Genomic DNA, 27,620 nt, shown 5'->3' with positions numbered 1-27,620 from the left:
CAGGCTGCTGGGCAGGCTGGAAACTGATGCACCTCCAGTAAAAACATGAAAACTGCAGGGCTTTGCATTACCCAGCTCCCATTCAGTACGGGACTAGCTCAGCACTTTCTGTGTATCATCTAGTTTCATCCCCAGAAAAGCCCTATGAGGAAGTGACTGTCATTATGCCCATTTTATAGCCAAGGAAACTGAGGCCCCGAGAGGTTGTCGCTAGCACCTGTGTGATGTATCCAGACAGTGACAGCTGAGCCAAACACCAGAAAAGGCTGAGACCTGAGTATCTGAGTTGGTTCCGGGGCTGCAGCCAGATGGTGTCTCGGAGATGCAGGTGGGGGGGGCACCCTGGCCGCTGGCTGAGCCACAGGGCCCAGGCACAGGGGATGGCCAGGAGGGATCCAGGGAAGATGGTTCTCTCCCCAGTGGAGGATGGAGGGGGAGAATGGGAGTGGATGTAGATGGGGGATGTTTTAAGTGGAAGGCTCTCTAGCTGAATCACACTATCCCAGCTGAGCAGGGGTTCCCTCTGCCCAGGGTTCTGTCCTGCTCTTCCATCAGTGTTAGTCTTCCAGAGATACTGCAGCGAATGACCAAGACCTGTGTGGCTTGACAATAGAAATTGATTCTGTCAGTTCTTAAGACCAGAAGTCCAAACTCAAGATGTCAGCAAGACTGTGTTCCCTCTGAGGGCATGTAGAGAATCTGTCCCTTGCCTGCCCGCTCTCAGCTCCTGGTGTGACAGCGACCACAGCCTTCCTTGGTTTATAGACACATCACTCCAACCTCTGCCTCAGCTGTCACATGGCGTTCTCCCTGTATGTCTCTGTCTTTACGTGACCTTCTTGGAGGACAACAGTCATTGCATTGGGCCCATATTAATCCAATACGACTTCATCTTAAATTGATTATAGTATAAATTCTGTTTCCAAGTAAGGTCACATCCATGGGTACCAGGGGTTAGGACTTGAACATATTTTGGGGGGCACACAATTCAATGCATGACAAATGCTCACACCCTCTAGGAACCATCTCAAAGGCCAACTTTCCAGGCTCTCCCTGTGTCCCTGTGGGGAGTGACAAAGCCTGTGGGGTGGGGCTCAGTGTCACACATCCCTGGGTGAACTGGGTGGGCAGCAGGCAGAGGGAAGGGGCCTGCTCCATCTGCCCTACCCAGAGCTAGGAGCCTGGGATACTGTCCTCAGGGGACAAGAGGTGATATGTGTGCCGGGCAGCAGCAGTCATGAGGTGCTGATCCCAAGCAGCCTGACCTGTCACCACACCTGTGCTCTTTCCCTTCTGCCTCCCAACCTCCCAGTGTAGAAGGTACCACTGTCGTCCCCTTGTGATGAAGGGACTGGAGCTTTAGAGGGAGCAGCACCAGCCCAAGGACACAAATGACGGGACCACCATCAACCTCCAGGCTGACCTCCCAACCTGCTGTGCCACATGGGTGAAGGGAAGCAAGGAGAGGTTACGTAACAAGGAGCCTGGTAGCTGGCATTGGGTCAGCACAAGGTTTTGCGATCTCAGCACTATTGACAGTTTGGGCTAGGCAGTTCTTTGCTGTGGGGGCATCCTGTGCACCTAGGATATGTAGCAGCTTCCCTGGCTTCCACTTCTTGGATGCCACAGCACCCCTTCCCAAAATTACAACCAAAAATATCTCCAGATGTTGCCAAAGGTACCTTGGGTATAGTGGTGTCAGGACCGGTCTCTTGGACTTTGCCTCATGGTCACAAGATGGCTGCCATAACTCTAGACATCCCACCCCTGTTCAGAATGTTCAGGGGTTAATAGCAGCTACAGCTGTTTCTTTTAGAAGAGTGGAAGCTTTCACAGAAGCCCAACATATTTCCACTTAGGTCTCACTTCACTTAACCTCTCTGAGGTCCCTGGGGCCCAGCCCTCAAAGTGGGGAGACAAGACCTCCTTAAAGGTCGTGGTTAGAACAAAATTGGATCATGGATTAGCCAGCCTTTTACTACCCTTGATGGCCTTGGGTAAGCCACACTGAGCACCAGTCCCCTCCTTCTTAAAAGTGAGCTAATAGCACCCAAGTAGGAGAAAGGCTGTTTTGCAGTTAAATCACCTAATCTACATAAGTAACCCAGTCAAGGACCTGGTCCAAAACAGGCACGCCAAAGCAAGTGGCCTTTATCATTATGAATGGTGTGTGAGGATTAATCATGTACAAGTTCCAGACTCGCAAACAATATTCCGTAACTGTTGGTGGTCGCATTTCCTCTGCTGTTCCCTTTACACACTTGGCTCTGACTCTCACCAAGTCCCAGAGGCCTTCCTGAGGCTAAAGCACGCCTGTCCCTCTTTGATCCCTTCTCAGCAACTGCCTGGACATTTTTATCTAAATACAATATTCATTTATTGTCGCTCAATTCCTAAAATGTAAGCTCGCTGTGGGAAGCGGGGAGGCACGTTTGTTTCCTACTTGCAATATCACTAGGGTCCAGAACCCTGGCTTGCCAACTGATGGGCCATTACATTAAGTATGAGTTGGCTCTCTCTCAGGCAGAAGTTGGGGACACGTGGGGCGGCCTCCGACAGTGGTCGGAGAGGTGGACGATGCAGAAACCTAAGGGATCAGGCAATGAACCGGTGAAAAGAACCCGTACCTGCGCCTCCGCTTTTTAACACCTCGCTTTCGCCCCTTGCCTACCCCACCCCCACTCCACCCCCACCCCCACCCCCACCCCCACCCCGCCGCCTTCCGTGCGGGGAAGGAGGTGAAGTGCACGCGGCAAAGTGCACGCGGCAAGGGGCACGCGGCAAGGGGCACGCGGCAAGGGGCACGCGGCAAGGGGCACGACTCTTACGCTTCCTGCTTTTTTTTAACCCTGTGGCCCCGCCCGGGGTGTCCTCCCTAGGTCGGGACCATTCCGTAAACGTCCGGACCCCGCGGTGCCAGCACGTGCTCCGCAGACACCTCCCCCCGCCCCGACCCCACAGCAGCGGCTCTCCCGGCGGGCGCACCTCCCCACGCTGCTGCTCCGCTGGGGAGGGGTGAAGGGCGGGGCCGGCGCGGGCGGCGCTGGGATTTGTAGTTTTGGAGCCTCGGCCTCCTGCACGCGGGCGTGTGCGAAGGGCGCTGCCGATCCTGCCGGTCCCTTTCCTGCCCAAGGCTACCATGAGCTGTCTGTCGAGGGAAAACTGAGGAAGGACCAGCGAAGGAAACCAGCTTGAGGAATACCACGTGGCTGAGCAGTGGCTATCTTCCCTGGCGCAACAAGTGTAGGTCACACTTTATTTATTTTTTTAAGTTCTTAGTCTTAATTCTCTCATGAAAACAATTGCACAATCACCACAGATAAAGTCACCAGAATCTTTTACTCTCCGCCCCCCCCCCCAACATTGGGCTTTGCAGTTCCCTTGACTTTCTTCATTCTGTTTTTACGTTCTTTTCTCTGTTTTTGTTTTTGTCTTGAAGTCTTCTTTTCCTACAGGGCATGTCTTGCAAGTAAGTCTATGTTTGGGTTCATTTTTCTTTGTGTAATCCAAGGAATCATAAATCATGCTAAAGCCAGTTTGTCTTGCCACCACCAAAATGGGTTCCAAATCCAAGCACAAAGATGACACCTGGTGTGTGGTCTTATAGTCCATTTTGGCTACTTTTCCCTGAATTCCTGTCTTAGATGCTGTCGCCTTCCCAGGGTGGAGGATATCGATGATGGTTGGTTTTCTCTGAAGTAGTCTGTGGGTCATGAACTTCCCGGTCTGGATAGTGACTGTGCCGTTCACATTAGCAGCTGATCTTCAAGCAGCCGGGGAGGGAAAGAGCTAGGTAACACTTCAACCAAATTTGAAAGGATGGGGCCCTGGCCGGTTGGCTCAGCGGTGGAGCGTCGGCCTGGCGTGCGGGGGGCCCGGGTTCGATTCCCGGCCAGGGCACACAGGAGAAGCGCCCATTTGCTTCTCCACCTCCCCCCCCCCCCCTCCTTCCTCTCTGCCTCTCTCTTCCCCTCCTACAGCCAAGGCTCCATTGGAGCAAAGATGGCCCCGGTGCTGGGGATGGCTCCTTGGCCTCTGCCTCTGGTCTCGGCAGAGCGACGCCCCCTGGTGGGCAGAGCATCGCCCCATGGTGGGCGTTCCGGGTGGATCCCGGTCGGGCGCATGCGGGAGTCTGTCTGACTGTCTCTCCCCGTTTCCAGCTTCAGAAAAATACAAAAAAAAATTTTTTTTTTTAAAGGATGGTCAAGGGATCCCTTTCTGGTTGGTTGAGAGCTCTCCTCACCTCCTTAGTCCGTGGTGCATTCACTCCACAATGTCTCCACAGGGCCCTCTGCTTGCCAGGTGATGCCACAGAGGCCTGGAGGCAGGTTTGTGCCTGGAGCGGGGGAGGGACAGTGAATGACCAGAGAAGGGGGAAAGGAGTTGAGACAGAAAAGCATGTTCCCAGTAGGCTCTTCGAAGACTCGGGGTTCCATGCCCAGGGTAAAGAGCTAAGACAGGGTGGGGTGGGGCCGGGGTTGGAGCTGAGAGGGAAGGATCAGACTTCAGTGGCTGTCTGGGGGATCTTGGGGTTAGGTAGTCCAGGGGCTTGGGGAATTGTCTGGGCCTGGGGTCAAAAACAACCTAAATGACCAGCAAACACTTTGTCTGCATCCCTGCCCCCCTCAGCCCACCTGGTAGACACCAGCCTGTGTCCCACTGTCCTGAGATGCGTCCATAGGGTTGGGGCCAGGATTGACTCTACTTAAAAGTTACAATTCAGGACTGCACAGGACGTCACATTGGTGATGCCTGGACATGCAGAGGGTCTGAGGCCCTCAGATCCAGCCTGGCACCATGGTGTGACCCACTGGTGGGGGATGTTGATGCCAGGGCCTGCTTTGAGGGCACTGACCTGTGTAGTCACATGGCCGGAGTCACAGAGATGCCCAACATTTGGTTCAGTGCTCTCCTGTCAGATGTGAAATTCCTAATAACTTTGAACTCTGAAAATTCTGTAGCCGATCCTGCCAGGTGTGACATTTAGAGGGCTGGAGATGAGGCGGCCTGCTTTCTATGGTTGGGAACAGGAACAAAAGGACCCCTTCAGGGGTAGGGTTCCCTCCACACAAATGGAGGGAACCAGCTGTGGCTGGGGACAGACGTTTGACGAGGCCAGTATACCTCCTCGGCGGTCACCTTCTCTGAGGTCTGGGGGACCACTCAGCCCCCTCCTGGACGGCAGCACCCAGGTTTCTTTATTTCCAGGTTATATGTTATATATTTACTTGTTGAATTGTCTGTCTTATTCATAGATTCTGTGTGGGGCTAGACGCTAGCGCATGTTCTGTGCATCCCTGCAGCACCCACGCCCTGATGAATATCCATCGAACGAATTTTATCTATAGACAAAACAAAAATCTTTTCACCTTTAATATGTGTTGCTGTACCCTGGTAGTACTGAGGTCAATATTGACTCAATAAACATGATCTAATTAATATTCGCTTATATCTGATTCATTAGATTCTGCGCTCCACGAGGGCAGCGGCCTAGAACTCGGAGGGCACGTAGTAGGACCTTCGGAAACATCCGGCCGGATGCTTCGTCTCCCGCGGCGGACTCCGCCCCAAGGCAGCCACCCGCGCTCTGGGCGCGCAGGGGAGGGGTCTGGACTACGCTTCCCGGCGGCCCCTTCGCGCCAGGGGCGGGACGGGGGCGGGCCCGAGGCAGTTGCGGGGCGGAGCCGGCTACAAAGCCCGGGGGCGGGCACCGGGGCGCAGAGTGCCCGCAGCGCCGGCGAAAGTGCAGCGCAGATCGGGGCGGCGTGTACGGCGGGAGCAGCCGGCGAGTGGACGGGCCCAGAGGCACTCTTGCTACCCAGCTCGCTCCCCGCCACCGCCCATGAGCGCATCCCAGCGCGGCCCGGGTCCGTAGGCCGCGGGGCGCCCCCCATGCTGCTGCAGCCCGCGCCGTGCGCTCCGAGCGCGGGCTTCCCGCGGCCCCCGGCCGCCCCCGGCGCCATGCACGGCTCGCAAAAGGACACCACGTTCACCAAGATCTTCGTGGGCGGCCTGCCCTACCACACCACCGACGCTTCGCTCAGGAAGTACTTCGAGGGCTTCGGGGACATCGAGGAGGCCGTGGTCATCACCGACCGCCAGACGGGCAAGTCCCGCGGCTACGGCTTCGTAAGTGGCTCCGCGGCCGGGCGCGCATCCCATCTGCACTTATCTTGGCCCCGGGCGCTGAGTCAACCGGCGGGCGCATGCCAGCCTTCCCGCCGCCGCCCGGGGCGCCTTCGCCCAGCGGTGGCACCTGCTGCCCCCTCTCGGGCTCCGGGGGCGGCGGTTCGCGCTCCAGCAGGTTCCCCCCCCCCCCTACCCCGCCCGGCTGGGTCTACCTGCTCCCTTGGTTTGAAAGGGAGACCCGCTGTGTTCAGTTAGAACTTCCACGTTTGTGCAGAGGTTTTAGGTTCAGGTGATTATCCTCAGGACTTTCTGGAATAACTAGCTAGTGAGGAGCAGAAGCTTCACCCTCGGGCGCTTTGGAGCCTTTTTGAGCCCTTCCCCCCATATTTTCCAACAGTTCTCTTTGCCGCCACAAATAAATATCAATTTAAGTAAAAAGCAGCTTGAAAACGGCCCCTTTCTTTCTAACTACAGTGTCCCCAAACCCCTCCAGTGAGGATATTCACAGGCCTCTGCCTCACTTCGGGGGCTGGGGGGGGGGCGGAGGGTTGTCCCATCTCCCCTAGGGATTGTTTCTGTCCTTCAAGGCAAGGCTTCCCAGCACTTGAACTTGGAGAGAGGAGGTGGAATCCAGGGAGCAGTTTTGTGGGAGGATCCTAGGCTGGGGTCAGGGGGGCTGGGAGTGAGCACCAGGGCAGAGCCCGCTGCCCCGCACCCTGCCAGGGGAGCCTCTGATGTGTGTGCTCCTCCAGGTGACTATGGCAGACCGGGCAGCAGCTGAGAGGGCTTGCAAAGACCCTAACCCCAACATCGACGGCCGCAAGGCCAATGTGAACCTGGCCTATCTGGGCGCCAAGCCGAGGAGCCTCAATTCTGGTGAGAAGCTGTTTCTCTTTCTTGGCTCTTCTTGGCTGCTATATTCAGCATTGGTATCTGTCTACTTGAACAACCCCCACCACCACCACCACCGTCTGTCCCAAGACTGGCAGTCAGCTGTCATGTGCTTGCAAAGCCATCACAGGGTAGTCATCCCCTAGCTTGAACCCGGATCCCCTCGTCTAGCTGTGTTTGCCCCTGGGACAAGGTGAGGAGGGTGCGTCACCCAGTTGTCAGCTGCCCTCACAGGAGGGAGGAAGTTAGTCCCTGGGATCTGAGGTCCAGAGGACAAAAGCCTAGAAGGCTGCTGCCCCTCAAGTCAGTTGGCCTGCTCGGTTGGGAGCTTTGAGGTTCACATGGGGGTGGCTGGGGAGGGGAGAAGAAGCAGATTATTCCTTCGATTAGGCTTATATGGCTGTGTGATTTTTCTTCTCTGGGTGAGGCCCAGTCCCTAACTGGTCTCTCTTTTTGTAGGCTTTGCCATCAGTGTACAGCAGCTGCACCCCACCTTGATCCAGCGGACGTATGGGTGAGTGTAGAGGCTGGCTGGGTTGGGGGCGGAGGGCTTCCTGGGTCTCCCAGTGTGGGGACCTACCTCACCCCAGGACTGCCCACCCATTGCCTTGATTGTGCTGTTAGCAGCCACCTTTCTGTGTCCGGAGAATCGTCAGTCGCTTTGTCCCACTTTTTAGAAACATGATTGCATGTTGGGAATAGGAGGGAGGGGGCACAGCCTTGGAGAATGGAGGGAAGCCGGTTGCGTTTCTCCACCCCTGGCAGAGGCCACACCACAGGGAGATGGGGAGCACGGGTTGGCTCTGGAGCCTGCAGCCTGGGTTCAGATGCCAGCTTCCTCCTTGCTAGTTGAGTGATGCAGGCATTTCTTCATCTGCGAAGGGGGACAGTATAGCACCTCTGATTTCTCTGAGGACAGGCCTTAGGATGGGTGTGGGTCAGGTAGGTGAGCACTCTGGAAGTGTTGCCAACATTCTTAGGAACTGGCAGGCTAGGCTCTTGTCAAGGAGCCCCTCTGACCTGCTTTAGTGCCCAACAGATGGTGGCAGCAGGTCATTGCCAGCAGGGTTCGATGTTTGTGAAAGCTGTAGCAGGTGAGCCGGGATTACAGCCAGATGTCCTGGCCCAAGCACCGGCCTGTGGGCCTTTTGTCTAACGTGCTTTGGAGCAGTGTGTCCCATCCTCCTCCATCCAAAAAAGGAGTCTTTCCCCTTGCCTTTTTTTTTTTTTAAACATCTAATAAGGCCTGGCAGCTGCTTGGGGAAGGACACGCACACTTCAGGGGCACAGAGGAGCCTGCAGTGCAGTGTGACGTCCCAGGCCTGTGATTGATGTCGGCTGTGCACCCCAGTGCAGGGAGCTTGTTGTTGGGTTCGGGGCTTGTTTCTTGTTGGGGGTTGGGGAGGACAGTTATAAAACAGCCCCTTTCAGAACATGAACATGTCTTAAGCTATTAGAGACCAGTTTGGGGCTCTGGGTTGAAGATGGGGGTGTGTATTCACGTGTGCCCTTGCCCTGAGGGAAACAGTTTGAGGAGCATCCGGCTCACTGGGGCAGCGTGGACCAAGGACCGGAGCAGGGGTGAAGCCAGGCTCTTGTGGACTGGGCACGTCAGCCAGACGGCTGAGGAACTAACTGCTCCATGCCCATGACTCGAGTGCCTGCGCAGTGGCCTCGGCGTGGATTGTGGATGTGTGTGAGCTTAGCTCCAGTCTGATCTCTGACCTCTGCAGTTGGGGGGGTGGAGCCGGGAAGGTGGCTGGGAGCCGGTGGTTCTGGGTTTCCTTCTCACCAGGGTTTTGCTTCATAAATGTTTGCAGTTGTCTTAGAAGGGTTTAGGGGACACCCCAGTCTCCCTGCCATCACCCCAGGTTCTTCCTCTCGGGTTCAGGCCACGTGAGGAGGGCGTTCTTCATTTTCATAGTCCTGGCTGTGTCCCCCAGTCCATACAGGTGTCCCCGGGGGGCAGGGCTAGCTGCACAGAGACCAGGGCGTGAGCCTCCAGCACATGCAGCTCTTTCCTTTTTAAAATGCGACAGTACCTTTCCCACCCATGTTTGGTGTCTGTTCTGACCCAGCACAGCTGCCGCTAGGACTCGAGTAACTGTCGGGGCTTGGCCTCTGGAGCCTGCAGACGTGGGTTCAAATCCTTTTTGTGTCACTTACCGGCGGAGTCCATCTTGGCAAGTGACATCCTCTTCCTGAGCCTTCAGTTGCCTCATCTGACATAGTGCTGGGTGGGTGCCCCTGTTCCTGCCACATTTCTCTGTCCTCACCGCCGCCCTCAGGTTGGAATTGATATATCCTCACTTCATAGATGGGAAACTGAGGCAAAGAAAAGTTAAAGAAAAAGATTAACAACTTGTCCAGGGCAGCTGGAGTGACAGGATTTGAACCCAGACGGGCTGGCTCCAGAACCCACACTCAGGTGCTTTTCTCCAGGACAGGCAGGAAGAGAGATGTCCCGGCCTCGCCCCTGGGGATCCCTAGAGTGTCACCCACGTGTAGGGAGTGGGGTCGGGCACAGATTTTACTGCCATGTGTTCCCTATGTCAGGTGACAGTGTTTTGTAACTAAATCTATTGGCTGGCCATTTAATACCTGTGACGGGGAAGAGGCCTCTAGCTATTTGTCGGTTGCCAAGGGGTGGAGAACCAAACAGGGACAAGGGGCCAGAGAGGGACTATCCAGTGGCAGGTGATTCAAGCCTCTCGGAACTGTGCCGCCTCCCACCAGGCCTTGCTGAGGTCCTGGCTTGGGTGGGGCCCCTGGGCACGCGGCCCCAGAGAGGTGGCCGGGCTGCCTGGGTCAGCTCCCAGGGCCTGCCCACCCGCTCGGCCGCAGAGTCGGGCCGTCAGCGTCCCTTTTGTCTTTGCAAACAATCAGGCTTGGGAGCACGGCGGGGCCTGACTCAGCGGTCAGTTTTGTCAGCTTGGGGTTGGCGGTGAGGCCAGGCCCGTCGTTGGCTGAGGCCACTGTGGGAGCCGGAGCCCAGGCAGCGTTGTTTGTAAACCAGTTAACCCCTCTTCTGCGTGGCTGGTCCCCATTGTAGGCCTGGACAGCTCTAAAGATGCCACAGCCCCACTTCTGGGCAAGGCCACGGCCGATGCCTGCCTGGCTGGGGCGTAAATGTCAGTGTGGGAGTCACCAGAGAACTGCACTTGCTGCTTTTAGCTTGGGCTCCCCTCCCCCTGGTTTTTCTTTATGTTGATGGGGTCTTTCAGGACCTGATTCAGACTGTGCATTTCCATCACATAACCACACCTGGAGCCACGGCCTGGGCTTTGGAGAAGACTGCCTTGAAAGATGACAAGCGGCTCCATCAAGGGAGGAGACAGCTACAGCCGTGGACCACTCAGCTGAGTGTCTCTTTGATGGCTGGTGGGACAGGCAGTGAGTTGCAGGCAGGAGTGAAATTCAGAGAAACTTGGACAGGGCACAAGCCTAGGCAGCATTGGGAGGCAGCACTGGATCTGGCCTGAAAAGGGGCTTCCTGGTGTCAAGGGGTGTTTGTTCACGCCTGGGACAAAGGCCTGCAGGATCTGAGGTTGATCCTGGGCCTGTCTGTGCTCAGAACCCCTCAGGTTACTTTTGAAGACCAGCTGTTTCTCCGGGCACAGCCTACCCACCTCATTCTTAAGGGGCCATACTGTGGGCTCCATATCCACTGACTGTAAGCCCCACTCTGTGCCAGGCTTGAGGCCAGGCCTTGGGGGGCCCAGATGACAAGACAGGGTCCTGGGGCTGCCGGGTATCAGGTACACTAGGTGTTGGAGCAAGGACCTTGGGGACTGCCTGGGTTCAAGGCCAGGTCCAGCCCTTTGGGTTCCTCTCCCCATCTGGGCGGCAGGGACTTCTGCTGAGCTGGCTCGAGACAGAGCGCCTGCCTGGGAGCAGAGCTGGTTGATGGGGCCTGGCCCGTTGGAAGACCTGGGATTTGTCGGTGATGAGTGGATGCAGCCCCATGACAGAGTCTGTTACCCCAGCTGCCTGTGCAGGCACCAGTGCGGAGAAATGCTGGAGCTCTCGCCGCGGGGTGTGGGGGCTCCGATGCTGCCCTGGAGCCTTCCACGAGGCCCCAGCACCTCCCTCTGACCAGCGCTCGGACACACCCAGACCCCCTGGGACTGACAGTGCCATGGGATCCTCTCCCGCGCATTGCATGGACCATTTGGCCTACAGTGTCAGGGCCCTGATGCCCATGTTGAGGCCTGCTGCCCTCGGCTGTAACCAGGCCCTGAGAGTGCGCGCCTAGGGGTCTGGGTCACCAGGGCAGGAGAGGGGCTGGGGTATGATAGAAGATGGAGAACACAGGGGCTGGGCGGCATATACAGTATTTTCCCCCAAATTGTTCATTTATTGAGTGTTTATTGAGCACCTGCTATGCCCAGGGTACTTTGGATAAGAAGGGCACAGTCCCCACCATTGCAGGGAGCTTACTTTCCAGCAAGGTAGACAAAGCCACCTGTATGCACGAGGCCCGAGGGGGTGTCCTGTGCTACTGAGCAGGGAATTCCTCGTGGGGGGGGGGTCATGATTGTCACAGTGGATGGACTTGTGTGTGTGTGAGAGAGAGACAGGCAGACAGACAGACAGACGAGGTTGGATTTACACACCAGGCCACATGAAGAAACGGTGCAGTCCAGCCAAGCCTGAGGCCTGGTGGATAGCCACGTGCGTGTTGGTTCCTGTTTGGTAATGCGCTGGGTTATAAGACATCGTTGAGGGTCTTCTTCGTACTGTTTTTGTCATTGTTGGGAATCTGTCTCTATTTCATAATGCGAAGTAAATAAAGCTGGGGTTGGTGAGGGCAGTGCCGTGGGGGGGGGCGGTCGTTGCCTCGGAGGCACGGCAGGAAGTGAGGTCAGAGCCAGAGGCTGTGGGCACTGGGAGGAAGCTGGTGCCTTCTCCCCACCCCCCACGGGGCATCACGTGGCTTGTTTTTACTTTCAGGGTGTCTGGGGTGACCAGCACTTCCTGTTTGTCACTCACTGGAGCGAGGCGGGGGTGGCGGGTCGCCCGTGCACACCTGCTGTTTTTCCCTGTCTGCTGTAACAGAACCAGCTTCCACCAGCCTCCGGGTGGTGCTGGGTGCCTCCCCAAGGGTGAGCCCTCTCCTGGCCCCATTGGCCCAGGCACGGGAGCCCTTATCTGGCTGGAGAGCCTCATCTGGAAGCCTCAGACCTAGGGGGAGGCCAGACCACAGACAGGCTGATGCAAGCGTCTCAGTCACCCCACAGGGCTGTCCTCACGCAGGAGGGCAGGGGCAATGGGCTCCCAGGTGGGCCGGCTGGGTGAAGAGGACGGAGCCTTCTCTTTGAACTTCTCTGTTCCACTTCTTGTTCTTACGACTTTTCTTGTTGAGCCTCGGTTTCCCCATCTCCCAGTGGACATAGCAAGTGCTCTTTCATGACAGTGCTGGGGGGCATCCGATCATTCTCCTGACCCCTTCCCCGTGGTGCAGGAAGGCGGCTGTGCATTTATTCAGTCACCTCATTCAGCAGGCGGGTGCTTGCTCTCTGCCAGGCTGGGGGCGCCGTGGGGATGAAAGGGGACCCCGTCCCAGCTTATAACTACAGAGCGCTCTGCAGCGGCGTGCTCGTGGGGAAGGGGACAGATGTAAAAGGGGGTAGCCGCGTCTCCACTGGCAACAGGCCCTGTGGGGGGAAACGGGTGGGCGGGCAGGGAGGAAGTGGAAGCTGGGGCGCGGGTCCCGCAGGGTGGCCTCAGCTCGCTGGGGCCGAGGGGAGCGTTGGGATCTTACTGAGGGACTCAGGGCCGAGGCAGGCCCGGAGTGGGTGAGGGCCAGGCCACTCGTGTCTTTAAGTGCCTCTCTGGCTGCTGGGTGGGCTGGGCTACAGGCCAGAGTGGAGGCCCACTAGGAGACCAAACGGTGGTGGCTGCCCGACCACTGACCATCACTGGGGTGAGAAGTGTGGGATTTTGGATACATTTTAAGGAATGTGTCAAAGAAAGAGGAGTCCAGAAAGATTCCAGAGCTTCGGGCTTGAGCAGATGGAAGGCCAGGTTGGTCTTGGCAGTGAGGGGGGTTGTTGGGGTGCTTTCAGGGGAAAACCAGGTTCTGGTGGAGACGCTGTGCGGGCTGGGGCCTGGCATGGTCCCGGGACGGCACCCCACCTGCTCCGCGTCCTGCCCCCCCCCACTCGCCTGTTGTCTGATGGCCCTAGAGAGACTGGGGTGTCCGGGAGGCCTCTGTGGCCTGGTTCCCGGTGGACTGCGCGGGGCCCGGCCCGGCCTGCGAGTACGCCCGCAGCAGCCGTGTGTCTGCAGCACACAGGCCCAAACCTGCAGAGTATGAAGTGAAGTCGGCCCGTTTACCTTCTTTATTTTTACTTTGGGGGATAACTCTGCCTTCAGAAATGGGTCCTCCAGGCTGTGGCCGAATTCTTTTTGCTCAGTTTTGCTTTGAGAGTGCAGAGAAAGGTCATCTGTGTCCTGGGTGCGGGCTGCCCCTGGCTGCTGGCCACACCCCTTGTCTGCCTGGGAGTTTGCAGACCATGCTGCTCGGAGCCCCAGTCAAGTGCCTTCTCACGGGCCTTCTGGGACCCAGTAGGGGTCTGTCAGGCTCAGTGCCCCCCGTAGTTTACGGATGGGGAAACTGAGGCCAGAGAAAGCTGAGAGACTGAGCAGGCACAGCCAGTATCGAAACTTGGAGCTCTTGCCTCTGGACCACGGTCTCCGATGGGCTGTCAGATGGAGTGCTCTCGGCCATGCGTTATTAACTGGGTATGTTGGGTCTGGGCGGAGACTTGGCCCGTCCCTTTCACCAGGGGGTACTGGACAGCTGCCTGTGCCACCCTGGACCCCGGAGCGGCCCGAGGCAGGCTCAGCCTGGCAGACGTTCCTCCGGCGGTGTTTTCAGTCCTGCCAGCTACAGTGCCCTGCTGACCGTCTGGTGCCAGGTGGGGCAGTGTGGGTGTATGGAGGCCCAGCCTGAATAGGTGGGGTGGGGGCAGAGAGGGAGAGTGAGGGGTGGGAGCACAGCACCTAATGGGTGGGCTAGGCGCGGCTGCCAAGGAGGCAGTGCTGCCATGCTTCTGCCCTTTTCAAAGACCTGAATGTCACAGGGGCCTAGCAGCGCCCTGACCCTTCCGGGGAGTGGGCAGAGCGTCAGGGAACCCACTGGGCACGGGGGCGCTGCTCCCGGGTGCCAGGGAGCTGAGCTCTGCGGGCTGTGATACGCAGGCCTGGGGAGGGGCCGCGGGGGCTGTCCCCTGACAGGTTGGGCTGCGGGTTGAGTTTTCTCGCTGAAGAGCTCAGCAGGCTTGGGTGTGTGCATGCGCCCAAAATCTCCTCCTGGATTTCCTACTGGCCGCCTTCCCAGCCCCCAGCGTGGACATCTGTGGCCATGAGCATGGTGTGGTGAGAGGTCCTTGTATCTGCTCTTCACTCTGTAGTCTACGGCAGGGACTCCACCTCCGTGTGGTGCTAGGGAATTCTCTGTGGCTGCTGTTCTGAGAGTTAATTACAGGATGTTACAGGATGTTAGCAGCATCCCTGGCCTCACCCACTGGATGCCAGTGGCACGCTAGTGTGACAACCAGAAATGTCCCTGATGTAGCTGTGTCCCCTGTGAGGCAAAGTCAACTGGCTAAAAATCACTGTCCTAGTGGTGGGTCTCGGTTCTCACAGCAAGCCTGGAGGTCGGCTTCCACAGGACCCCTTATATAGACAAGGAGAAGCTCTGTGACTTGTCAGAGCACACTGCTGAGGAGCAGGAGCAGGGGAGGGGTCGGGGAGGGGACGGCCCAGCCAGGCAGGCCCTGCCGCCTCCGTTCCCCACCACTCGGCTAGTCTTCTGTGTCCTGTCCTGGGCCTCCCTGTGCAGCAGGACCCACCAGCCTCCCTTTCCTTTGATCCAAGTCCAGGTGCACACACCTGCCCAGGGTCCAGTCTCTGTGGACACGCTGAGCTCCTTGGTGGGGACGGAACCAGCAGGGCTGCGTGTCTTGGACGGGCGCTCATGGTACCTGGGCCGTTCTCTCATCTCAGACCCCAGCCCGCAGCCAGTCCTTGTGGGCGTCGGTACTGGGCAGCAGACCGGGGGCGGGCTCTGCTTTGCCATGCCCCCTGGATGTGGGCCTGTTTGAGCCTCATTTCCCATCTCTCGGAAATGGGGTAACAATAACATCTGTTTCATGGCTATGAAAAGCTTTATAAGTTATGTTGGGGTTTTCACATACTGAGTGGTAGGGGGCAGAGCACCTGAGGGAAACAGGTGAATAGATGTTGACAGTATCCCCAAGTGTCAGGAAATGGGGTCCCCTTCCTCCCCAACTTAAACAGTGTTCACCCTCATCGTGTCTGAGTGTCCCCCAGCAGGGCAGCTCCGTGGTGGCCTGGGCAGAGCTCTCATCCTGACAGCACCGGGTATTGGAAACCTGGTGCGTGTGACAGCTACCTTGGTCAGTCCGACCTGGAGGCGTGTGTGGCCAGGACCCTGTCATTTGTAAAGCCGTGGGTACTTCTGCGGTGTGGACAGTGTGAGGCCCTGGTCTAGGCAGTGGTTCCTGGGTACAGGTCTGAGTCAGCATCTTCCAACTTCAGTCTGGAAGGACCCACGTACAGTGGTACCTTGAGATACGAACAGACCAACATACTTTTTTAAGATAGGAGCTACGACTCGGTCCGTATTTTTGTTTGAGACCCGAGCAGAATTCCGAGAGACGAGTTGTGATTCAGGAAGCTGCTGCTAGTTGGCGCATTGGCGCACGGGCCAAGTATCGGAGTTTGATATATGAGTTGACGGATTTACGAGCTTGGTTACAGAACAGATTAAATTCATATCTCAAGGTATCACTGTATTTGGCAAATTCGTGGCGAGTGTCTGGGGCAGGGCCACCCCTGCCTGTGCTGGAGAAGTCTGGGCTCAGAGCTTGCACAGCATCAAACTAGGGCATGTTCTGAGGTTCCAGGGACTCACGTGGTAGGGGTCCCTAACAGATGACCCAGGACAGCGGCATGGCAGGCACCACCCAGCAGCGCGCTCTGTCCTGTCAGTATCTGCTCCTTCCCAGGAGGCCTCCGGACCACCAGAGCCCCTCGTCTGTCCTGCAGGGCTGTGTGCCTGAGGGCTGTAGCACTGGGTGTTGGGGCCCACCCCTCCAACTGCTCCCATGAGATCCCGTGGAGGAGACGGGCCATGGAGCTCCAGCTCTGGGCAGTTGCCCCCTCCTGCAAGAAGCCTCCCCTGAATACCCCCAGGAGTTCCAGGTCTGGTTCATGGGTTGGTGTTTGTGTGACCTCTGACCGTCCTAGAATCCAGGCCCCAAGAGGCTAGCGGTTGTATGGTCTGCTCAGTGCTGTGTCCTGGCCAAGAGCTTATCCTCAACAGGTGAGAAGTCTTGTCTCCCAGCTCTGGAGGCCGAGGTGGGATTCAAGGCCAGGCCCAGCAGGACCCCACCAACCTCTGTTCAAGGCTCTTGTTACCACGGGGAGTCTGGAGGGCTGGACAGCAGAGGCTTCTAAAAGGATGGGAGGAAGCAGGCATTGTGGCTCCAAGCCAGGGCCTCCTGAAAAAACAGCAAAAGGTCACCCATGTGGGTGCAGGGATAGAACTGCATGATGCTAGCGTGGGTGTGTTGCCATGGCAACCACTGGCCTGCTGCTACTTAGGAGGGCCATCGGTCAGAGTGCGCTGGGATAGCTCGGGCATGGAGCCCCAGCCTCTCATTCTTTAGGTGTTTGTCCCCAGCTCTATCCACGCCGAGTCCAGCCAGCGCTGACTCCCCCCCACGGTGGTTCATTGCTGCTCAGGGTGCCCTTATTCATGTGCTCCTGTTGTGGTGAATGAAGCCCACCTAACCTAGAATCCGTCATTGGAAGGCACTCGGCATGTCCCCTCACCCCCAGCGGAGACCCCTCAGTACCCCCTTCCCTCCTTTCCAGAGCCCCAGGGGTCTCACCACATCCTCCCTCTGGATTGGCCTGTGGACATGTCACATTGATAGACCCGTACAGCGCGTGGCCTTTCTGTCTGTCTGATCTCACTCAGCGCAGTGTCCTCGGGGCCCACCCAGCCCTGGAGCACGCGTCAGGACTGCATCGCTTTTTGTGGCCGGGCTGCACCACATCCTCTGTCCACGCATCAGTGAACGGACACTTGGGTTGTCTCTATGTCTGGGCTGTTGTGAACCTTGTTCTTTATTCCTCATGGTGCACGTGAATTTGTCTGTCTTCACGGCTGTTCAGACTCACATGTAATCCTGAAGCCCTTCTCCGTGCGTCAGAACATAATTCCGGTACAGCTGTTACCTGTCAACTTGTGGACCCATAAACACGGTAGTTTGATGCGAGTCAGTCTCACCTGTTCTCAGCATGTGTATTAATACACACTTGTTTGGTTTCCCAGCACGAACAGTAGCACCGTGTAGTATATCTTGGTTTTGCATGAACAGCATCTCTGTTCTGCTCAGTTCTTCCTGATGGCGCGAGGGGAGAGGCTGGGACTGAGTGTGGCCTTCTTGGCTCCCTGCTGGGTGCACTGGGGTCTGGAGGAACATCGGAGTGCCCTGTCCCCTGTGCACGATGCTCAGGTTTCTTTGGTTTTTCACTGATTCCATGGGTGCTGCTGTGATGTCCTGAGCACATCTGTCTATTCCAGGGTGAGGGCTCCTCTTGGGTGCTGGGGTGGGGGTGGGGGGTATACGCTCTCAGTGGCCCCCTTGCTACCCAGTTGCTCTCCAGACAGCTGCCCTGTTTCTGCCAGGTGGATGAGAGCGCCCTAGGGAACATTTTTCTTTTTCTTTCAAAACAGCTTCACTTTGGAGCCGGGGCGGGGGAGGGATCCTGGGCCCACCTTCCAGGTGCAGAGGGAGGTGGTCCCACATCACCCCCTTGGCGCCCCTGTCCTGTGTGACACGCGTTCTGGTTTGAGGAAGAGGAGATGCCAGTGGCTTCCCCGGTGTCCGCCCCATGAGCTCCCTCTGCCCAGTGGGCTGTGAGCCTTAGAGAGGCGCAGCCACTTACCCAGCGGCTGGCTGGCAGAGTGGGCACATGCAGATTCTGCCTTCCAGAGCCTCCGTTCCCCATCTGCAACGTGCCAGAGTTGATCCCTACCCTGGAGGGCCGCCATGCAGAGGCGAGGCCCTGGTGATGGTGCAGTACACTAGCCTGCAGGCTGGGGCCCGTGTGGCAGTGAGGAGGGCCTGGAGTCTCGGCCCTCCGCTGCCTCGCCATGGGGCCTTGGGCCCGCTACTGAGCTCTGTTCTTCTGTTGTAAGATGAGCTAACGATGCAGAGGCCGACCTGAGGGGCAGGTCCCGCAGTCACCATGTGCTGGGTGCTCTCACAGCGCAGCGCCGCACTGTGGCCTGCTCTCCTTGCTGAGGTCACACCGCCGACACCGTCATCACTGCACGTGTTCGTTCCATCACGTGTGTGTTCGTCCACGCAGTGCTCACGGAGGTCTCCCTGGAGGCGAGGGCCGCCATCGGGAAGGAGTGGATGTTCCTTGGGGAGCCGGCGCTCTGGGTGGGGAATCAGCAAGCTGTGTGGGTGTCTTTTGGTGGGTGGCAGATGTTGGGAAGATGAACAGGGAAGTGTGGGGATAGGGAGGGCTTCCTGAGCATGCGGCCCGGGCAGTCACACGGAGACTCACAGTCAGAACGGCCCATGCTGACTGATGCTTGCTGTCACCCTCTTGAGACCCTAAATCATTTCAAACATGGTCCCCCGATTCTGTCAGTGGTCCTGTGGAGTGCAGGGTTGGGAAGGGAGTGCGTGGGAAGGGCCCACTGAGGAGGGGAGGGTGGCAGGCTGGCCAGTGTTCAGGCCACAGGGAAACAGACTGGGGGCAGGTCCGTGGCAGCACCCAGCTCCCTGGGCCTCACCCTGGAGACGGCTGTCACCTGACCCTCAGTCCTCTCTGTTTGGTCCCACAGGCTGACCCCCCACTACATCTACCCACAAGCCATCGTCCAGCCCAGCATGGTGATCCCGGCCTCCCCCGTCCCGTCGCTGTCCTCCCCTTTCATTGAGTACACGCCGGCCAGCCCAGCCTACGCCCCGTACCCACCAGCCACCTTCGACCAGTACCCGTATGCTGCCTCGCCTGCCTCACCCGCCAGCTTCGTGGGCTATGGCTACCCAGCCGCCGTGCCCCCGGGCCTCTCGGCCGCGGCCCCCGCGGGCACCACCTTCGTGCAGTACCAGCCTCCGCAGCTGCAGCCCGACAGGATGCAGTGAGGCCGCTGCCTCCATCGTGGCCTGTCACCCACACACCCACCAGGCAAGCGGCCGGCCGATCTCAGGGTACACACCAGCACCTGTGCCTCTGGGGAACCTGTGGGGGCCCCCACCTGCACCCTGGACGGCCTGGAAACTGCTTCCCTTTAAATCCAGGACCCGCCACGTCACGAGGGAGGGCTGAGAGAAAAGAGCGAGCTCTAGAAGATGCAAAGATGTGACCCTGACCTCCCAGCACACAGCCTGCCTTCTCCCGCACACCCCCTCCCCAAGCTCCAGGCTGGGCTCCCCCAGCCCCTGCCCCCGGGGGCCCGGGAGGCCTTCCCCACCCTCCGCAGACCCTGGCTGCCCTCTGGGCTCTGCAGGAACTTTCTCCTGCTCAGAGATGCCTTACTCCAGGGAAACCTGCTGGAGGAGTGAAGTGACTGTTTGTTGTCACTCCACGCACACAAGCTGTGAATGCGGGAGAAGGTGTGCGGGAACACCACCTCATGGAATCCTCGTTTCTAGTGACGGCTCGGGCCCCCAGTGCCGCGGGGCCACTGCCACGGCTGGGTCTCCAGCCCTCGAGCACTGTAACCTTTTTTCTTACCGTCATTGTTTTGCTACTAAGATAATTTAGAATTTCAGTTTATTTTTTTCAATGGAGGTTCCTGCCACCAAGAAACCAGAACCTGTTTTTGACCTAGACACTCACGTTTGTCCGTGGCTCCGTCCAAGGAGACAAGGACACATTTCTGTTTGAAAAAGTGTCTGTTGCTGGAGCCCCAGGTCTCTCAGCAAGAAGAAGGTGTCTCAAGCTTGTCCCCACCCTTGCCACCCACTGCAGGGGGCAGAGGGAGTGGGCCCTAGGCAGTGCTGGTTGAGAGGCTGGACACAGCGTCCCCACCCTCTGTCTTATGTGTCCCCTGCTGTACACCAGCCCAAGCAGAGATCAGCCTGATGTCCTGCCTGCCCTTAGGGCTTAGTGGAGAGGGGGCGGGAAGATGCCACCACCGGGGTGGGGAGAGTGAGATGGGGGCAGCCTGGCTGAGGGGATTCGGGGAGAGGGAGGAAGATTGGGGGGCGCTGGGGGTATTCCTTCAGACCTACCTCAGGGAAGCGGGAGGCCTCAGGGCTGACTGACCCAGGCAGGCGCTTTGGGACGCCTGACAGAGTCAAAGCCCAGGAAATACAGGTAGTTAATGTTATAATAATATTTTTATTAGAATGTTCTGATTATAAAAAATAAAACTTGTTTTCTTTAAAGAAAAAGTTGGTATGTAATTTTTTCTCGATGTGGACGCCTTCAACCCCCATCCCCACAGTGACCATGAGCAAGTCAGGGCCGCATGGTGTCACTCATGCCACAGTCCCTCCTGGCCAGGATTTTAATCTACAGCTGTTTATTGAGTGCTACCTGCTCTGGCCTTCAGGCATCCAGAGTGATGGACACAGCCCATTACCACCTACTGAGGCAGGGAAGGAACACACCCCACCCTCAGGTGCTTCTCAGAAGTCTGCCTAAAATCCCAGGGAGGAACCACTGGCTCTGTAGGTGATGTGCTCAGAGCATAGCCCAGGGGGCAGTGGCTGGAGGAGGGAACCAGTATCCTAATTGGCAGCAGAACCCCATGGGATAGGGGGAGGGGGCAATTCCCCGAGAGAAAGCATGCTGAGAAGGACAGAGGAAGCATGTGGCCATGCAGCTGCCCTAGGAGTGCTGGCAGCCAGGTGGGGCACAAGGTCACAGAGTTAGGAAGGGTGGTCTTGGTCTGGGTGGAGGGGCCCCAACCTGGGGACAGACAGCATCTCCTAGAACTCAGCTGGAGCCCCCACTCTGCTAGGGAAATCGCAGGGGCCTCACAGAGGAGGTATTAAGGCTGGAGAGGATACTCACTTTTTCAGTTCATTTATTTGAAGAAATGTGTGATGGGTCACATGCAGGGCCCTGGGGATAGTCATAAACGGACACAGTCAAGTGATGGAGGTGCAGCAGACATGCAAATGGAGTTATTTCAAATACTGATCACATTGAAGGAAACAGTAAGGGGTGATGGAGAATGACTGGGTTCTAAGCAGTAGGTAAGCAAGTACAAAGGTCCTGGGGCAGGGTACATGGGCCAAGGAGGCCAGGGTGGCTGAGAAGGAGCAGTGAGGAAAGTGGTAGATGAGCTTTTAGGGAGATGATGTTTGGAGCTGGGGAGACAGCAGAGACCCAGAGGACAGTCTAGGGAGGTGTATCAGTACCCAGATGCCACCGGCAAGCATAGAGCAGAGTGTGGTTGATCCTGTCATGGGAAGCCCCTGAACCTGAGTGACAGGTAGGGGAGGATGCTGCAGGTGGGAGGGAACGTGGATGGCAGCTGGGCTCAACAGGATGAGGGCTTCCTGGTGATGTACGGGAATGGAGTGGGCGCACTGGTGAGGAGGTCAGTCTGAGCAAAGGCCCAGAGGGCTGGGGTATGACCTCCTCGGGGCTGGTTGCTCTCCAGGCACCAGGCTTGTCCTCTGACCCTACACAGCAGAGCTGGGCCCCATAACATGCAATGTGTCCCCAGGCTGCCTCACCTTACACACAGTGGCCAAACCAGAGACTCAAGACGCTCTCAACTTTCTCATAACCATGTCTTTTCCAGCTGAGAGCCCTCTGTGACTCCCCATCATCAAAGGAAAAGCCAGAGCTGTCTGTCACTGGCCTATAAGGTCTGGCCTTGTTGCCTCCTGCCTACACCTGGCAAAACTCACCTCAGGGCCTTTGCACTTGTTGTTGAATCCTCTAGCTTCCACCAGCTGAACTCCTTCAGCCTCATCTTAAACGTTTCCTTGTCCCGAAGCTTCCTCTGACCCTGTCTAGGTCCAGACAACAGAACTGTGTCCCCTTTCATTTGTGTCCTCATTTGTTCCTGCTCCACCTCATTAGAACTGATTCCAGAAGGTCAGGAATCTAGTGCTGTGCCAGGCATAGCAGGGAAACTGAGGCCTGCAAAGATTCTGAACTTGATTCAACCAATGGTGAGTGGGCATCAGAGATTTCTAGCGGAGGACACAAGTGGGAGTTTCAGGGCCATCCATTCAGGTTGGAGTGTGCTGGGCAGACGGAGGCGGGAGAGGCCAGGGCCCGGGAGTGGGGAGAGGGGACAGAGACCAGTCACTGCAGTGTCCACCAGGAACAGGGCGGAGGGGCTCCCAGGGACGGCAGCAGCCACACAGACTTGGGCAACTGGGTCTGAACCACTGGCAACTCCACTGACAGCCCCATGGGGTCAGCCCTTGGCTTGGAAGTGAGATGGGGTCGCCCTGATGCGGGGGAGGGGCTCAGAATGGATCTGGAGCCACCTTTCCTGCCCCATTTCCAGGGGTCTCCAAGGGGCTCCCTTGGGCCTTTTCCAGTCACTTTGACTTTGGGATTTGTAAATTCCCCCTTTCAGTGGTTCCGGGCCCCCGGCCTCTCCCAGGGAAGGTCAGGGTTCCTGGGACCAAGTCCGGTGGAATCCTGACAGGTAGGGTTCCCTTTTCTTATCAGGACCCCCTCCCTGTTCCTCCCCACCTGCCCTCTGGCTGGCTGGGTCTTAGTTTGCAAACACTGGCAGGGGTCAAGGAGGTCCTCGTGGGGCTCCCGGCTCAGAAGACACATTTGCTGCAGCTGATAAGAGAGTGGGGCAGGGAGGGGGTTGTGGGCGCTGCCCGGGTTATCAGGAGGGCCACTTTCGGCCAGCCCATTTCCTGTCACTATCGGCCAGTGACAGCCTCTGGGACATGCCCTGAAGCCTTAAAAAAACATTCTCTTGGGGCCCAGGATTGAGGGCTCTGGATGGTGGTGAGCCCAGCAGAGAGCTTGCAAAGTCACCCTTGTCTGTGTACACAGGAGGCTACCGCTAGTCACTGCCACACTCATCGTAGATGCTGCTGCTGCTGACCACAGGGGCAGTCAGTTACCCACAAGGTGAACACTGTCTCCACTGAACAGATAGAAGAACTGATACTCAGGAGTGAAGCCACCCTTCCTGGGCCCCCAAAGGAGAAGCCGTCAGAGGTGGGCATGCAGGGCCCAGAGGAAAAGCCCAGCAAGTGATTGAGGGTGGAGGTGAGAAAACCGCCGTATTCCTGTGAAAACTCCCCTGGGTCTGCCCGTGGGTGAGGGGCCCCTGTTGCCAGCCCAACAAGACAATCTCCCTCTACCCGTACTTGCTTTAGTCTCTCACCCCTGGAGCTAAGGCTGTCCTCAGAGTCCCAGGACTAATGAAAACTGACATTTATTGAATACTTTCTGTGGCTTTACGTCTGTTCTTTCTCTGAATGCTCCCAGCAAGCTGTGGGAAGTTGACTGGGCCCAGTTCACAGATGGAAAAATGAAGGCCGGGGAGATTCAGCCCCTTCCCAAGTCCAGAGAGACGGGATCTGGACCCGAGAATCTTGAATCTGGAGGCCACATGTTGCCCTGCCCCTGCCCGGGGACTGGGCTGTGGCCTCCCCACTCCCACTCAGTTCACCACCTTCCTCACCCCAAAGCCAGCTGGTCCTGCCTCACCATGTCCCTGCACAGGCTGCTGAGTCACACTGTGTTTGTCCCCCAGAAATGTAAACACCAAATCGGGAACCCCCTGGAATTGGGGACCGTCCAGATACAGTAAAAATAGCAAGGCACCTGCCCAGCATGCCCCGGGGCTGGGTGTCTGCACAGGGCACGCACAGTGTGGGGTGGGCACCTGCCCTCCAGATGCCTCCCGGGCCTCCTGTGGGGGCTGATAAGTGCCCGGCTCTGCTTATCAGCCCCACTCTCCCGTCTGTTCTACCCCAAACCTGTGTACACATTGGGGTGCACGGCAGCCTGGAGATCAAGGGTGGGGTGAACCCCACGGCCGGCCCACCAGACAGCTAAGCTGGATGCACCGGAGACAACCCCGAGCTCCCGGGGGCCTCCTGCTGGCTCCCCTGTTCCCTGACCCTGTGATGGGGGTGTTTTTAGAGAAATTAAATATAAAGTGTTTTTTTTATTTTCTAAGTTATAAAATTAACACTGTTGGGGGAAAAATTCAAATGAAAGAAAGTGTAATAAAATAACATCCATTTGTGTACAGAAAAAGGTAGGAAGGAAATAGACCAGATATTATTAGTAATAGGACGACAGGAGCGTTTTAGTTCTTCTCTTAACACAGTTCTGTGTGCATGGCTGAGCAATAAGAACTGGAAGATGATGCGTGGCGTGTGTTTGGAATCACCGTCGCGTGCACATAGTACTAACAGGGCGCTGTCTTTGGCGTCTGCTTCCCTGCTTATACGGGTCTTCTGGGTATCTCTGATGAGCCTCAGCTGGCCGGCGTCCAGAGGCTGTTCTTGCCGCCTCCAGTCTGGTCTACGGTAACTTCCTCCATCCTCTAAAACGGGAACACAGAACATGCTGCTCCCTGGCATAGAAGCCTCTGTGGCTCCCTATTGTCCTGGATTAAATCACAGGTCCTTGCCGAGGCCTCCAAGGCTGGGGTGAGCTGGCCTGCCACCTCTCTGGTGCTTCACTCAAGAGCCACTCTTGCCCCAGACCCAAGAGTAGTGCCCTCTGCCCGAGTGCCTTCCTGCAGACATTCATACCTCGTGCCCAACTCTGCGACCTCCCTGTCGCCTTCCCTCACTCTGCACCCTGCTCGCCTGCCTCCTTCAAGGCACCTGTGAGGGTTTCTACTTAGCACGTTTATCTGTTTTCCATCCTGCACCAGGAGCTGGGAGGCATCAGGAGTGTGTCAGACCCATCCTTATCCTTGATGGTACCCAGGCACGGTGCCCAGTGCTGGCACATCGTAGGGGGACTTATGCTACTTTCTGAACATATGATTCCTGACTAAGTTAAATTAAAAGATCTTCCAAGCTGGGAGAAGTCATCTGAGGCAGCGTAGGGTGTGTCTTCATGAGAGAATTCACAGGGAGGAAGATAAGGTACCCTGGGGACAGGCTTGGGACCCAGCGAGGAGCTGACATGGGAAAGACCCACAGGAGTCCAGACCCGTAGGGGCTGCCTAGACAGGATACAAGGGGGGTCAAGCAGAAGTGGGTGGCTGGGTGACCTCTCTCCTCCCCACCCAGAGCCTTCTGGGGTCATCGGAGTGGTCCGTAGAAGTGTGGGGTGGGATGCTTCCCTCCGGGCTCCTCTTGGGCAGCCTGGCCCTCCTCCAGGGGCCGCGGAATTTAATTTTGACCATGTTCGTCTCAGAGCCAAGTGGCCACCCCCTGGGGCTCGGGTATAAATATCAGTTTATTTACTCTGTGTCCCAGCAAAGCATGCTCCTCTGTTTGTCTGTGCAGAAGTTTGGAAGTGCAGCCCTGGGGCAGGAGACCGTCCTACGGGTCTGGGCTGGGTGTAATTTTTCTGGAGGCTCTCAGTCACATTCCTGGTGCCACCATCCACTGTGCTTCACCTCCAGAAAGTAAAACAAGGCAAACTCTCTGGGAAGCCAGCGATTTTCAGCTGCATGAGCCAACCGTGTCCAGCTAACCATTGTCTAGGGCAAATCAGTCAAGAGTCTTTTCCCTTGCAAATGACAGAAAACCCAAGTCAGAGCGCTGGGCTCCCTGGGACTTGCGAACCTGTTACAGGTTACAAGGGAGAAGAGGGACTTTGCTGATGTGGTTAAGATTAGGACCTTAACATAGAGAGATAATGCTTGGTTATCCAGGTGGGTTCAGCATAATCACACGAGCCTCTAAAAAGCAGACAACTTCCTCCAGCTGGAGGCAGAGGCAGCAGAAGGGGAAAGTGGAGAGATTTGGAGTCAGAGGTACCTGACCCACTGTTGAAGGGGTCCCATGGAAAACAGGAGAAGGAGAAGGAATGTGGGCGGCCTCTAGGAGCAAAGCCATCAGGGAATGGAGACCATGGTCCTATAGCCACAAGGAACTAAACTCAGCCGGCCGGCAGATTCTTCCCTGGAGCCTCCAGTGAGGGTCACAGATCCACAGATACCCGGAGTTCCGTCACCCCAAGCTGAGGACCCATTTGGGTTAAGCTGTATCTGGAGTCAGCAAATGGCCACAGAAGCCCACATGCAAGGGGGCAGGAGGGAGGATCCCTGCTCCATCCCTCCCCAGGCTCTGCTTTCTCAGAATAAAAAAGCTCAGGGCCCTGAATGACAACCAACCGGGGCCCTGGCTGGCGGCCAGCCATTTGCATCACAAATGAAGCCCAGTCAGGCTGTTGGACTTCACTAGCTGGCCTGAGGCTGCCTTCAGTGACTTAAGGACACGAGCCAGTATTCAGCTGTCGCACAAGCTGCCCCTCCCCCAGCTGCCTAAACGGCACCCCTGGGGGTTGATGGCGTGGTAGGGCCCCGGCCTGCTTGGGATCCTCCTGACCTGGCCAGCTTTCTCCACCAGCCTGAAGGAACGCAATCCTGAGGCTAATAAACTCACCTGGGGCAAGGAGGACTCTGAGTGTGGGGGCGGGGCTCAGCACTGACATTCTTTCGTTCAGCTCACAGCAGCCCGCTGTGCAGCGGAGGAAACTGAGGCTCAGAGACGGGTAAGCAACAGAGCTGGGACTTGAACCCGTGTTATTCTGCTCTGGAAACATTGCTATGAACATAAGTCATGCCCTCAGGGGTTATTTGTGTTTGTCCACCGGGCAGTGGGCTGCATGTGGACAAATAAAGGACCATCTGAGCTCCAGCCTTTCTCCTCTGCATTGTCGGGGTGAGTGGGCAGGCTGCTTCTCTTTCTAGACCCTGAGACCCGTGAGATCATGAGGTCAGAGTGTTGCCCATGCCTGCCTGTGGTTCGGGCATGCAGCAGGCGCTCAGTGTTTCTGGAATAAATAAATAAGTCAATACACAGTCTTTTTTTTGAGCCTGGGTTATGCTTTTTTGCTGCAGGATCCCTCCAACGCAGAGGCGGGTCATGTCCAGCTCAGGGTCCTCAGTGCACGGCCCACCGTGGGAATGCTGGGAATTTCTCTGGGGTTCAGCCCTGATGTATTCACTACAAGCCTTTCCCTGAGCTGTCTGGGGTTTCTGCCCAGAGCCTGCGTGCCCAGCCTGGGGAGGCATCTGGGGCTCCAAGTGAGTCTGTCGCATTGGGAGACCTCTGTCTAGCTTCCCATCAGTCCCTGGCCCAAGTTCTGGGAATTCCCTCCTGCCCCAGGGCCTTTGCTCTTGCTGCCCTCTTGCCTGGACATCTCCCAGTGGCTTTTCTGGGGCTGGATGCTTTTCTTCCTGTAGGTTTTGTCATCATTCCCTCCTTAGAGGGGTCTCAGGGCTGCCCCCTTTAGCTTGAGCCCTCGGACATTCTGCCCCCACCCCATCTGTCTCTTTGCACCCAGCGTGCCTCACCAATGCCTTTTGTTTGTTTTCTCGGGATTCGCCCTTGCCCCCTTTAGAATAAAATAGGGGGAAAGACGCGCACATGGACACGGAGCAAAATAGAATGAGA

At 57.1% G+C, this 27,620-nt stretch overlaps 1 protein-coding gene across 1 annotated transcript; it reads left to right on the top strand.

Annotated features, from left to right (window-relative positions):
• Positions 1 to 5,702: 5,702 nt before the first annotated feature.
• On the top strand, positions 5,703 to 20,480 carry RBM38 (RNA binding motif protein 38). The gene is made up of 4 exons (XM_066236530.1): positions 5,703 to 6,129; positions 6,882 to 7,005; positions 7,480 to 7,534; positions 18,923 to 20,480. The coding sequence occupies exons 1-4, from the start codon at positions 5,893 to 5,895 to the stop codon at positions 19,224 to 19,226; spliced, it is 720 nt and encodes a 239-aa protein (XP_066092627.1). The 5' UTR covers positions 5,703 to 5,892; the 3' UTR covers positions 19,227 to 20,480.
• Positions 20,481 to 27,620: the final 7,140 nt, after the last annotated feature.

Source organism: Saccopteryx bilineata, chromosome 6, assembly GCF_036850765.1.
Source record: "Saccopteryx bilineata isolate mSacBil1 chromosome 6, mSacBil1_pri_phased_curated, whole genome shotgun sequence".
NCBI lineage: Eukaryota > Metazoa > Chordata > Mammalia > Chiroptera > Emballonuridae > Saccopteryx > Saccopteryx bilineata.
This window is presented reverse-complemented; position numbering and strand designations above follow the sequence as displayed.